At 35.5% G+C, this 14,682-nt stretch overlaps 1 protein-coding gene across 1 annotated transcript; it reads left to right on the top strand.

Moving 5' to 3' along the window:
• Window positions 1-77: 77 nt before the first annotated feature.
• On the top strand, window positions 78-11,209 carry LOC118744506 (heat shock 70 kDa protein cognate 4). Its single transcript, XM_036477559.1, has 2 exons — window positions 78-211; window positions 8,845-11,209. Exon 2 carries the CDS (start codon window positions 8,845-8,847, stop codon window positions 10,804-10,806), a length of 1,962 nt encoding a protein of 653 aa, XP_036333452.1. The 5' UTR covers window positions 78-211; the 3' UTR covers window positions 10,807-11,209.
• The last annotated feature ends 3,473 nt before the right edge of the window (window positions 11,210-14,682 follow it).

Below are 14,682 nucleotides of genomic sequence, written 5' to 3' on the forward strand. Positions count from 1 at the left end.
CCTAATTTTCCATCACTGCTGCAGAACTTGCTAGAATATTTGTCATCGATAATTTATAAAAACCATTGGAAGCGGCGCGCTGCCACTATTCCTTGAAAAAGTGTGTGTCTGGTCGGACGCGTGGAACACGAGAGAAAAGTTGTTAAAAAGTGAAGTAGCAAATTGCGATTCATTAATTTAAGTGTATTTTAAATAAAATAGTACAATTAAGGTGAGTAATACTTTAATTTAAAATTAGCAAATAAAATTTTACTTTGAAAAATTGGTTGAAGGTGTGGAATTCGCTCTTCATGGAAAAAGTGTATGCGGAATACACGTGGTTGCTAACTATTTTAGCAAATATGGGCAAGAAAATTTAATCATCAACAATATCTACGTAAATTGTAGAGCAGATGTTCTTTGGGGAAAAATCTATAAAACGTAGTATGATTTTCAGTTGGAGTTCATAGTAGAAGCAAGCGCGGTTTGCAATGACATTGGGTGTGAACTTTGAATATAAACTTCTAGCGGCAGGTGCGTTGTTGGCTCTTAATTGACGTCTTTATTATAAAGGAGTGGACAGTTAGGCGAATATTGATTTTACTACGTGCAAACATTTAAAATTTTGTCGGTGAAAATCACTAACCTTAATCTTCATTCTCATGTGGTTTAGATTAATATGTAGTGCATACATATGTATATACTTTGTGGTTTGAGTTCCTCCATTTTATTGGGCACTATTTTAGTTTTCGCTTTGCCACTGGAAATTTTGGTCGCGCTAAGTATGTAGGGGTAGATATATATGTGTAGCAGAGGGTACCATTTTTTATATACACATACATACCATATGTATATATATACATACATACTTGCCTTTGTTCAGATTCTTATCCGTCGTTTATTACACCTTGGGCTTGTTTTGTGTGAGTCATCGTTGTACTCTGAGCGTAAAGCAGCTGGCTTGCGCAAACTATTGTTTCCGATCATCTTTTGTTTGGAGCATTGTACTACATATTACACGATGGCAGTTATAACGTTTATTATAGTAACCGACTAGCATCTAAAGCAGCTGTTCCCCCAATGGCTGTCTATGAGTGAATTACCTACGTGCTATTGAAATTCAAAATAATCCAAGATAATATTTACAATCTTGGCTTAAGCTCGACTAAATTTTGGGAAAATTTCGATTAGGGGTGCTAAAGGGCTGCACTCACATTCTGAAAGTGTGGACCCCAGGGTGAGGAAAAATGGGATATGTAGTGTTATAAAGCGAAGTCAATCCTAAGTTTTTGCATTCTGGAGTTGAGTTTAAGATCAACCCTTTTCTGAGAAATATAAGTCTCAGCTTCAGCTCTTTTTTTCTATGTACGTATATACATATGTATAACGGGAGAAGTCTTAAATGAACCTCCTCAATCTCAAGTTCATGTAATGCAAAAAAATGCTTATCACGGACACTGAATGTATTAAATTCAACCGGTTCTAATAAGACGCAATTTATGTTCATACATATATAGTCTGCATCATCGAAGTTGTCTGAGACGTTAAAAACATGTGATTAGGCATGGAAACTTTCTCGCAAGAAGCACATTTTTTTCTGTACATATTTGCAAAAGTTCATTTGTTTTAACATTTTAACGAAAAGTATATAACACGAAATGAGACGAAAAAGTACAACAAATGTACGATGAACCGAATCGTTTTCAGTGTTGCCAGAACTTTTTGGGCCGACCGGTAAATTCGGCTGACTTCCAAAACGTTACAATTGGGGTATTCACTACGGTGTCGAAAGTGTCGTATTCTTGTATGTCGTAAACTTTAAACGCCTAAAAAATATATTAGGGGATTCGAAAAGTACCATCAAAGTCATATTATGCATTCAAGTTCTATAAACATTTATTTAAGCTTTTAAAGTTTACGACATACAACAATACGGCACTTACGACATCGTTGTGAATACCTCAAATGTTTGAATACTGTTCTACTGCGGTATTTAAACTGTTGTATATGTAGAGTTGCGAAACATTGCAACCATACGCATTGCATATTTTGGATATTTAGTAAACCAATGATTTGGAATTCTCCATTTTTAAAATATCAATGGTAAACAAAAACAAACCAAGCATGAACTTTGTTTCCAATGCGCTGATTACTCTAGCGATGCCTTTCGATAACTTTTCGGATCCGTTTTGGAAAAGTATACAAAATTTATACGTATGCAATGCAATTAGGATTTTGGAAGTCTGTTTGTATATGTAATAAATATGTATAAAAAAATAGATAAATTACAAACTTAGGCTTTTCCTTTTTTATTGAAAAAATTTGCCTTACACTAGCGTTACTCTTCGTCCTGAAAAATGGCTATATCAGTATGTGTAAAGTATTTTGCTTAGTCGGGGGTAAGGAATCGGGATCCCGAATCCCGGGGGTCCCGAGCACTTCTTGAGTCCCGAAATTCCAGGATTAAGCCCTCGGGATCACGGGACCCCGTGATATAATTTAATTTACGACCAAATTTAAATAAAACAAAATTCAGACACTAATGGCATAAAAGAATTTTAAAATTGCAACCCTACAAATACTCAAATTTAATATATAAATGAGGCATTCGCATGAGGCATGAGTCACAATTTCGATTGGCTTCACTTTTTTTTTTTCTTTGGATATATGTATGATCTGTCAAAGCCCCCCTAAACGAAAGATGGACGCCGCTTTATGAAAAGTCACCCCTCACCCCCCAGCGGAAATTTGGATTTTTTTTCCAAAACGATTATAACTTTCACTATCTCTGTTGATACAGGTGTTGTCTTCCCATAGAGTTTTGCTTCATATCGATATTCGTGCTCTTTTATTCTAGTTCGTTATTTTCTAAGTGTTGCGAATAAAACTTCGCATTTAAATATAAGCGATTCATAACAAATAAATATAGTTTAAAAAAACTAAATAAAAAACACGCTTTTAAAGCAAATCAAACTAAAAAGTAAAAAATTATTCTTAATATAAGTTGAAAATAATAATGAACAAAAAATACTAGTATTATTGTGAAACAGCGTGGGGCGCTCTTTGCCATATTTTTCGTCTATCGAGCAACCCACACTTTTTCACAATAATACTAGTATTTTTTGTTCATTATTATTTTCAACTTATATTAAGAATTATTTTTTACTTTTTAGTTTGATATGCTTTAAAAGCGTGTTTTTTAGTTTTTTTAAACTATATTTATTTTTAATTTTTAGTTCGATTTATTGTTAAAAATAAAATTTTTTCTAAATGCTCGAGTGCACGAGCCGGAAAGTGAGTAGACGGTATGCAGACAGAGGCTGTGTGAGGAAATTATTTAATCCTGGCGATCCTAGGGCGCGTTCAGAAATGAATCAAGCCAAAGCATCAGTCTCTTTCATTTTTAAAGTATAATCGATGGAAATGTTAAATATGCGCAACCACGGTTAAAAACCGAATTGGAACTTAGTTGCTCAAATAAAACATTTCCATCAATTATAGTTTAGAAATAAAAGACTCTGATGCTTTGGCTTGATGCATTTCTGAACGCACCCCTAATCAGGATAATGAGATAAACTTATGAAATTATTATATGTCGCTGATTCTTGATAAGTGTACAAAGTTTGAATTAAATCTGTCCCTTTAAAGTGGGTCAAAATCGAGTCCAAAGGGGTCGGTTACAAACATACATACATACAAACATACAGGTGAAGCTGATAAAAGGGTGTTAAAATTGTATAAAGAAAGTCCCCGCTAAGTCCTTCTTTGGAAAAAAAATCACTGACCCAAATATAAAATGAAACGCGAGGTTTTAGCAAGTTTTGGCTATTTTCATTTAGTTTATTTAATGTTTATTTTTTTATGAAAATATAGCTGAATACTCAAAAACATAAGTCTCAATTTCAGACTGCAAAAATTATGAAAATTCTGAAAAATTTCACCAAAATTTTTAATTTTTAATCAGCATCTTTACAAAATGGTAATGGTGTTTGTAATAATCAGCTATAAAATAATAAGTTAAAATGTCGCGTCTCAGTTCATATTTGGGTCACTGTATATTCACATAAAATAAAAATCATTGAAATCGGCCTAGTATTTTAAGACTGCATTAGAGAAAATTCTTTCAATTTCCGACATGAAAATTTCTTCTAATAGATTGGGGGTCGCCAAATTTGTTAAAATGGCTACTTATATATGCATGTATTTGAATTTTAGTAAAATACGGCAAATAGAGAAATCGGTTAAAAACGGTTAACTTTTTTGCAAAACGGCTGCCGGCTAAATCGAATTTTCTCCGACTGTTTGCTATCGCAACCGCCTAGATCTAGTCGGGAAAATGGCTAAACTGGCAACACTGATCGCTTATCAGATATTGTTTATGTGTTTGTATTCTTCTGAGTGCTAACCCGCCTATCTGCGCATGGTAAACATGTGTGTAAATATTCTGAAGCATAAAAATGTTTAAAATGTATCATTTAGCTGTGTGTTTGGAATAAAATATATACATACATACATATTAGAGTGGTTCAAAAATTATTGTTATTTGTGATAAAAAGTGCGGTTAAGAGTTTCACACCAATCCAATCATTTTGTTTTAAGTTGGTCGCCATTTTGGATCCACCATTTTGAATTTTGAAAAACTGACATCAGATTCGTAATCAGCAAGTTCAGAAAGCCACTGGAAACGATATATATATGTATAATTACTCTGGTATTATTGGGGAATATTCCGTTAATTACATACCAGTCCTGGACATTTAGAATGGCCCTAGTTCCCCAAAATATGCTCTCGAAAAGAATACTCCCCAAATTAAAACGTTCATACTGAACGATTTACGCAATATTATAGGTTGGAAATTGTTACCAGGGGATTCTGGGATTGCTAATACGAAATCTGGAGTCAGTTTTACTAAATTCAAAATGGTGGATCCAAAATACCGATAAATTAAAAAAAAAAGATTGGATTTGTTCGAAACAGCGACCCCAAAAACTACCGAGTGCCGGGATTCGAACAAATCAATAATATTAAAAAAAAAATTTGCGCTATTTTAGATCCGCCATTTTGAATTTTGAAAAACTGTCTTGAGATTCCTCATTAGCAACCCCAAAAACCTCCTGGTAACAAGTTACAACCCATGATAGTGCGTAAATCGTTCAGTATCAACGTTTTAATTTTAGTAGTTTCTTTTCGAGAGCATATTTTCGGGAACTAGGCCCACTTTAGCTGTCCAAGACAGGTGTGTAATTAAGGGAATGTTCCCCAATAATACCCGAGTAATTATATGTAAAAACCACATTTTTAGCTGCATTTTAACATGTCACGAAAATAAAAAGGTTGGGAACATCAGAGTTTTTATAAATAACCAACCAGCGCAACCTGTAAATTTTTTTTTCAAAAAAAAAAATACGTGTCTTTTTTATCACAAATAACAATATTTTTATGTAGCGTTTATGAATTTCCAAAAAGAGCGTTTTTGTGAACCACTCTAATGTGCATGCAGTCATGTGAAAAATAACACAAGGCAACAAAAATGGATAAAAAAAAATCGTTGCGGCAAATGTTGAAGCTGTTTTTGATTGAATATTTTGTGCTGATTACGAATGCGTAAATATAGAGTTTCCATCAGCTCCAGATTTTGAGAAAAACCGAGGTCAAAATGTTAAAAAATCGATTTTTTTGCAATATTTTAGAAGCTCAAGCAGAGAAATAAAAGGCGACATTAGCTTAAATTAAAGCTACAAGTCTCGACTACTATCACTGAAAATACCATCCCTGCATCTTGACTTGACGTCACTTATAATCATTTATTGAACAGCAAAACTTGATTTTGGCGAAGTTTGAGTATCCACCGCAATTAAAAACTCAGGCTCAAATTAAGGTTTCACCACGCGATTTTTTGACACTTTGACCTCGTTTTTCTCAAAACCTGGTGCTGATTCGTAATCAGCATAAACAAGTATATCAAAAACATCTTTAACATTTGCCGCAACAAAGTCAGTGTTGCCCTGTGTAATAGGGACGCGACATTTTGACCAGTTTTGGCTATTTTTACCTCCCTTTTATTAGCTCGGGATGTAACTATGAGCCAATTTACACGACGACTTTTCACCCTGCGTTTTTGGCACGTTCCGTTTTCGAGAATCCTCGTGCCTTTACACGATGACTTTTTTAAAATAATTTCTTCTTTTTTCTTGTTTTTTTTTAACGCCGTGAAATGTACTGATTTCATGAATTAATACATTTTTAAAAAATTGGAATCGGTCGGACTCGACGAATGGAAATTATTATAGCGAGGTTTTAGTTTTTTAAACTATAATTTTATCAAATTCACTATAAATTATTTTATCAAATTCACTATATAAAATCATAGGGAAATGTCACTGAGGTAAAAAGAGGTGTGTTGTCTCGAATTCGATTTGCTATGGAAGGATAATCTTTGTTCTTCCCCTTCTTCAGACGGCTTTCAAAATCGAATTCATTTGCGGTCAAATCTTCCACTCTCTAAATGCAAATGTTGCGGAATGATCAAACAACATTTCTAGTTTCACTAGCGTTGGCCGGTGAGGAATGCAGTTCAAGATGAATTTCTTATGATTCTTCACTCATCTGAAAAGGATCAAACATGTCCTTAAATCTCCGCCTTTCACCTTCCGCATCAGCAATCTAGGACTCGTTCTTCTCTTCAAGCAATAACGCCGCGGCTATGGATTTCATTCTTATAATTATGTTTCCACTTAAATTAAGAACGAACGAAATTTTATTTTTAAATTACAATGATGTTTTATATATTTAGTCATTTTAAAGTATTTACAAATTTTAACTTCATAAGCTGCTATAGTTTGGTGGCAAATATTTCTTATCAAGAATATCAAATTACGATTGTTGCGGAGCGTAACGCGGAAACGTAATTGAAATGCAGAATAGGGCTGAGTAATTTTTAGCGACTTGGAACTTAAACGTTATAAAAAAATTTAATGGGCTGCATAACTAAACGCATACTTAAAATTTTTCTAAGAAGTCGAATTCTAAAATTTAAAAATTTCAATTAAAATTTCTTGCATCTTCCCCGATTAAAAAAAAAATAGATTCTTGTGGATTTTACTGTTGAATTAACTACATATCGCACGTTTAATAATATAACGAAGTATTTCAAAGTTTCAATTTTGTGGGAAAACGCAATCAAAGTTTTATCAATTCATACAGTTGGTATACAAAAAGGCCGATGGAAAGACACATACGCCATATTTAGGAAATTTGGTTATCTGTTAGACTCAATATGTTCTTATCAAGCCAATTAATTGGCTAAAGAAATCTCCAAAAACGTAAATTTTGAGTTATATCTCTTTATTATTAAACGTGCGATATATTTTTATAAAAAAATTCGGTATGGAAAACATGTCAAACGTCAGGGTATACTTTTTTCTGCGCTTAATTTGTGTATTTAGTAGGTAATATACAATGACTTTACGAAGACTTTAAATTTTAGTTGATAGCCTTTATTTCGCCAAAATAGTAATATTGATTATCTTCATGTGAATGTATTTTTCTTCCACGTGCTTGTGTGTACATACTTATATACATATCGACACCTCCAAACCATACCATGCTAAGTCGGCGTCGATATGTACATATGTACATAAAGCACGCTCATGGTATTTCATTGTTACTTGACAGCGCATGGATTAGTCATACAGTTTTGACGTCTCATTTCACTTATTGCCCAAGTCTTGCTCAATTCGTTCTTGCCAAAAATGACGCATATAGCCTAACGACTTCATGTTTTACCATTTTAGTCTCAGATTTAATGTATGTATGTATGTATGTACATACACATCGTCGTTTAAAGTACAAAACGGCGTATCGTCATTCTGCAAAACCGCGTAACTGACATTTGCTGCCAAAAATTGGATTTGCTCACACAAGCTCTTGGCTCAATCCTTATCCATTCGTACTGAAATATACTAGCCAGAAATGCGATTGCTTTATTTGAAATATGAGTGTTTTTACTCTAGAAAATTATTTATGCAACCTCATATATGCGGTTTTGCATTTTGTTGATACGCGGTTTTGTACTTTAAACGACGATATGTATCTGTTCGTATGGAATAGTAACTTACGTCTTTACGCTTTAGTATAATGCGGCATTCGCAATTGCGCAAATAAACGTTCACGAAATAGTTCCGATATTAGCAAGTAAATATTCTTATTAAGTTTCATCAAAAAATTCCTTGTCGTTTACAAAATAAAGGAAATGCCGCATTATGCTAAAGCCAACTTCGAGACATAAGCTACTATTCCATATGAACACAGGTATATATTTCATACATGAGTTCATCATACGTATAAATATATTAAAAAAATTGCTTTAATCCGAGAAAGCCTTTGTAGCGCAATATTCCCTTTTATGATTTTTCGTTTTACTGCTTACTCACTTTCTGTTGGGTTATTCACACCTTGCAGTTTCTTATTCAGTTTTCAACAACAAAGTCTACAGAAGAATAATATTAGGGGTAATCTCTTTATCTTGCAAAACCTTTACACGGTGTAAGGGATAGCACGGTTTGCAAGTTTTCCTATAGGAAACCAGTTCTACCACGCAAGCCGTGCACCGTATTAGAATTTGCTTTGAAAACGTATTCCCTATGTTCTCATCAGTTTGTTTGCTTCACATTTAAAATTTGAAAAGTAGTGCAATTTTCATTGATTACAACGATATCGTTATATATCATATAAAAATAATATATATTAGTTTAAAGGTATCTGTGCATCTTACACCTTCCCTTTTACATCAATTATGCAAACATTTTATGTCATTTCGATTTAAATAATACATACATAACATCCTTTTTCACTTCTAATTTCAGATGTCTAAAGCTCCTGCTGTTGGTATTGATTTGGGTACAACCTACTCTTGCGTGGGTGTATTCCAGCATGGCAAAGTTGAGATCATTGCCAATGACCAGGGTAATCGCACTACCCCATCATATGTTGCCTTCACCGAAACAGAGCGTCTGATCGGCGATGCTGCCAAGAATCAGGTTGCCATGAACCCAGTTAACACCATTTTCGATGCCAAACGTTTGATTGGTCGCAAGTTCGACGATGCCAACGTTCAGGCTGATATGAAGCACTGGCCCTTCGATGTGGTTAATGTTGATGGCAAGCCAAAGATTAGCGTCACATACAAGGACGAGAAGAAGACTTTCTTCCCCGAGGAGATTTCATCGATGGTGTTGACCAAGATGAAGGAGACCGCTGAAGCTTATTTGGGCAAGACAGTTACCAACGCTGTTATCACCGTTCCCGCCTACTTCAACGACTCTCAGCGTCAGGCCACCAAGGATGCCGGTACTATTGCTGGATTGAATGTGTTGCGTATCATTAATGAGCCAACTGCCGCTGCTATTGCATACGGTTTGGACAAAAAGGCTGCTGGTGAGCGCAACGTGTTGATCTTCGATTTGGGTGGTGGTACTTTTGATGTGTCTATTCTGTCCATCGATGATGGTATCTTCGAAGTTAAGTCGACCGCTGGTGACACACATTTGGGTGGTGAAGATTTCGACAATCGTCTCGTCACTCACTTCGTTCAGGAATTCAAGCGCAAGCACAAGAAGGATCTGACCACCAACAAGCGTGCTCTGCGTCGTTTGCGTACAGCTTGTGAACGCGCGAAGCGTACCCTCTCTTCGTCCACCCAGGCCAGCATTGAAATCGATTCGTTATACGAGGGTGTCGATTTCTACACCTCGATCACACGTGCCCGTTTTGAGGAGTTGAACGCTGACCTGTTCCGCAGCACCATGGACCCTGTTGAGAAGGCTCTGCGTGATGCTAAATTGGACAAGTCGGCCATTCACGACATTGTGCTGGTCGGTGGTTCGACCCGTATCCCCAAGGTGCAGCGCTTGTTGCAGGATTTGTTCAACGGCAAGGAGCTGAACAAGTCGATCAATCCCGATGAGGCTGTGGCTTATGGTGCCGCCGTACAAGCTGCCATCTTACACGGTGACAAGTCACAGGAAGTCCAGGATTTGTTGCTGCTTGATGTCACTCCCCTCTCACTGGGTATCGAAACTGCTGGTGGAGTGATGAGCGTTCTCATTAAGCGCAACACCACTATCCCAACCAAGCAGACCCAGACCTTTACCACTTACTCGGACAACCAGCCCGGTGTGTTGATTCAGGTATATGAAGGTGAACGGGCCATGACCAAGGACAATAATTTGCTCGGCAAATTCGAACTGTCTGGTATTCCACCAGCACCTCGCGGAGTGCCACAAATTGAAGTCACCTTCGATATAGATGCCAACGGTATCTTGAATGTAACCGCTCTGGAGCGCTCCACCAACAAGGAGAACAAGATTACCATCACGAACGACAAGGGTCGCCTGTCGAAGGAGGACATCGAGCGTATGGTCAACGAAGCCGAGAAGTACCGCACAGAGGATGAGAAGCAAAAGGAGACAATTGCTGCCAAGAACTCTTTGGAGTCATACTGCTTCAACATGAAGGCTACTTTGGATGAGGAGAACATGAAGACTAAGATCTCCGAATCGGATCGCACCACCATTTTGGACAAGTGTAACGAAACCATCAAATGGTTAGATGCCAATCAGCTGGCTGAGAAAGAAGAATATGAGCACCGTCAAAAAGAACTGGAATCCGTGTGCAATCCAATCATTACCAAATTGTACCAGGGTGCCGGTGGTGCTCCAGGTGGTATGCCCGGCGGTATGCCCAGTGGTTTCCCAGGAGCTGGTGGTGCTCCAGGTGCCGGTGCAGCTGGTGCCGGTGCTGGCCCAACCATCGAAGAAGTCGATTAAACTATTCGCAGCGATTTAACAAGATAAACACCAAACAAATTTAATTCTCCTTTTAGTCTGCCTCTTCTGAATTGATTAAAAAAAAAACAAAGTTAGCGAAATCAAAAATATTTCCAATTGTATGCACTTTTTGCCTAAATTTATGACATAGAAACACGCTGTCAAAAACATTGTACTACTTTAATACATACCATATATAGAAATTGCCAATTGAACCGTTTGAAAATGTAACTTATACTACAGTACATACTACCTACATACATAGAAAAGAAAATATCTGCTAATTTAGTAATTTAAAAAAGTATCTGAAATAGTATTGCAAGCATATATACATATGTATGTATGCTAACAAAAAATATCCAAGCAACAAGTTCTAAATATAGCGAATGTTTCAAAACAGAAATCGGTTTTTAGTTTTACTAACCGACTCCCAAAAAAGGAGGAGGTTATCAGTTCGTCGGAATATATATATATTTTTTTTATGTATGTTACCGCATAACTTTGGACCACGTCAGCCGATTTCGATAATTCGGAAAGGTAGTGTCTCAGAGGTGGCCTTATACTATATATCTGGTTTAGATCCGATCATTGGATCATGAAATATATATATATATATATATATGTATACAGTGACGAGCAAAACTGTAACATGGCGTAACACTTTATTTCAGCCACCGCTATATATCCAAGTTCTAACGACTTTCATCCTTTTGTTGTATATTCTTGTCTCATAACGATTTGAAGTCAATACAACAACAATAAAAAACCGGCACACAAAAATGTAAATTAAGGCAGATGTTTAAGTTTTGCACTCACTCTCAGTTTTGCATTTGACAGTTATCTCTTAGTTAGTTGGAAGTCAGATGACTTTTTTCTATACTGTAATTTATTGAAGATGTGATCACCAGTAAATAATATAGTTAATCAGGAATCATAAATGTGGCAAAAAATTGTGGAACTTGCTACTTGAAAATGTTAAGACTGAGAAATAATATAGCCTAAAGTGTTCCCAAGGACAAAGGGAGTCTGTCAAAAAATATTACGGTACGATATCTTGTGTACTGAGCGGCAAGTAGCGATGCAGCCACTATTACAGAAGCGCTTAAGGTATTAAACTTTAACGCAAATCAATAGACAGCGAGGCGAAGAATTGCCAAATTGAATTGATAAAGAAGAAAAAAGCAAATTTTATCAAAATACATTCGCACGAAAACCTAACCGTTGCCTATTGGGATATGTTAGGCCGTTCAGAATGCAATAAAAAACATATTTTTAAGTTTCAATTGAAGGTTATTTGGTCTGACAAGACTTAATTAATCGCTTTCAATCAGATGGCCGGGCATGGCATTAGGTCAAAGACCCAAATTAAGCCCATGCGCATCATGTAAGGCAAATGGTGAATCACAGTGGTCGGTCAATAATATTTTGGGGTTGTTTTTAAAATTTTTTTTTGGTCCGTTAGTACGCATTATGCGTAAGGAACAGTATCTGTTCATATTTCAGCAAAATTTGCAAGATGTAGTCGAAAAAATGAGTTTCTGCTGAAAAATCACTCAAAACACACTGCACATGTTCGCAAAGCCTGGATACAAAAGCATAAATTTGCTAATTTGTAATGACCTCCACAATCTGCGGACATGATTATCATCGAGAATTTCAGAAATCAACTAAAAGCACAGCTTAATAAGTATCAAAGTCCGTGAAATCGAGTACATGAGCTGTGAAAGCAAACTAAGGATATACCTCCAGAATTTTTACAGAGATACAAATAAGGTATGCCAAATCGCATCCAAGAACTGAAACAAGCAAAAGAGTGCTGAACATTGTGTTTGTAGTTCTTTTTTTTCGTGGAAATTGTTAAAAAGTTCTTAAAAATATATGTGTGCAAAACTGTAACATCTGCCTTAATTTACATTTTTCTGCTGGTTTTTTTATTGTTGTTGTTTGACTTCAAATCGTTATGAGAGAACAAAAGTATGAAAGATAGCGATGGCTGAGGTAAAAAGTTTTACACCATTTACAGTTTTGCACGTTACTGTATATATATATATATGAGAATTGAAGTCGGTTTTGTTTTTTGCTTAAAAATTACTTGTTTGGTTTAGAAATGCATGACAAAGGTAATGAGTTTCGTTTATTTTTTCCGCGGAACTTTATCTGTTTAATGATAAATGGTTAACACTATAGCCCCGACATACTTAGTCTGTTCCAATAGCAGTCCGGTTTACAGGATTTAGTCAGAACTTACAGGAAGTCGTTCCTATATAGACATAAAACCTGCAAGTGGGAACACTTTTGAGAGAGCAACTTAGCAACTGAGCAGGTGTTCCTTGTCAGAAGTTACAGGATTTAGTCCGGAGTTTTTCCTGTAGGTTCATGAAAAGTGGCAAACGATGGACAAGGTTGCATTTGTAAACTAAAACAGAACGCGGTGAAAGCAAAGAAGCTTATATTTGTTAACAAATGGAAGTAAACGGCGAAATTTATTTAATTATTAATTACTGAAGTCATTGAAGGAAAATTCTTACAGACTACACATGTTGGAGAATATTCCTAGTTTAATTACGTTATTCAAGCATATGTACAGATTCAAGAATTATATAGTGATATTTCAGCCAAAGCAGCATAGTTGCCAACTTGGTGCTTTAAGCACTAGATTTAGTGCTTTTTGGAAATTAAAACGCCAAAAAAAAATTATTTAGTGCCTAGTGCCGTTTTTAGTGCTTTTTTTCTGAACTAAAATGACTCCGATATAGCTAAAACCTGAAATAATTTTTAAATATTTAAAGCTGTGGCAGCACTGAATTTACAAAAATCTACAAATCTAAATGTACTTAAATACAACCATGAATGACAAATACTTGAACTTGCAAACTCACCTTGTTCAATTCTATTCGCGTTGAAAATGCTAGTAGATATGCGAGTAAGTTAAGTAATTCTTTTTTTTCCAATTATTTGTAAACATTTTTATTTTTGTACCTCCTGAGTAAAACACATCGGCTGCGTTTCTTTATACATTCCGGATAATCCCATTTCACAGCCGGAATAAACAGAATGCGTTTGAAATATACGTCAACATATCATCAGGAACGTTCTAAAGAATAAATAAACAAAAAAGTTTATTCCAAACATTCAGAATGAATAAAGAAACGCAGCCATCGTTTCTTGGTGCTGAATCCAAATCTGGCCTCACAATTGCTCTAGCACTAGAATTTTGAGATATCCTAACCTCAAAGTGCCAAAATCGCGGTTTTTGGCGATATTTGAGGTTATATAATGAAAACAAAATTTTGTTTTTTGGTCATTTCTACTTAGGGCATGATTTTCGTTTGTTGGAATTCGATTTTTCTTTCTTGAGATATATCAGTTTTTATGTGCAGTTCTTCGGTATTACGTTGTGAGTCATTATAGCATGTGACTTTTCAATCGTTATGAGCGAAAAAGTTGTGTTTTTTGATTTATGTATGCATTCTTGTAAATATTGTTAATTTTTGTTTTTGTTAAATACATACAAACTGTTATGAAAAAAGCATCCATTGATTCAAAACCATTTGGTGCTTTTAGTGTGGTAAAACGCTTTTTTTCCAAGTTTGCTTTTTGAAAATCAAAAGTTGGCAACACTGCAAAGCAGTGTTGTACCAATGGCATCATCATTCAATAACTACAGGTAGCAATCGTACAAAAACAACATTTACCGTTGGTATGAACTCCTTGTGTCATCAACATCTTCTTTATCTATTCATATTCGTATGTATGTGTATACCCTGCATACCAGGATTTCATAGAATTCTGAAAGGTTTCCCTTTTTTTTTTAAGAATTTTCTTTAAGATATCGTACAGAAATTTCTTTACCATTTCTTGTCAACCGCTTCATAT

This window comes from Rhagoletis pomonella, unplaced genomic scaffold (assembly GCF_013731165.1).
Source record: "Rhagoletis pomonella isolate Grant_MI unplaced genomic scaffold, Rhpom_1.0 Rhpom_scaffold_00001, whole genome shotgun sequence".
Taxonomy (NCBI): Eukaryota; Metazoa; Arthropoda; class Insecta; order Diptera; family Tephritidae; genus Rhagoletis; species Rhagoletis pomonella.

What these genes read in the sequence shown, in the direction of transcription:
- LOC118744506 (XM_036477559.1), top strand. Translation starts at nt 8,845, where the DNA reads ATGTCTAAAGCTCCTGCTGTTGGTATTGATTTGGGTACAACCTACTCT.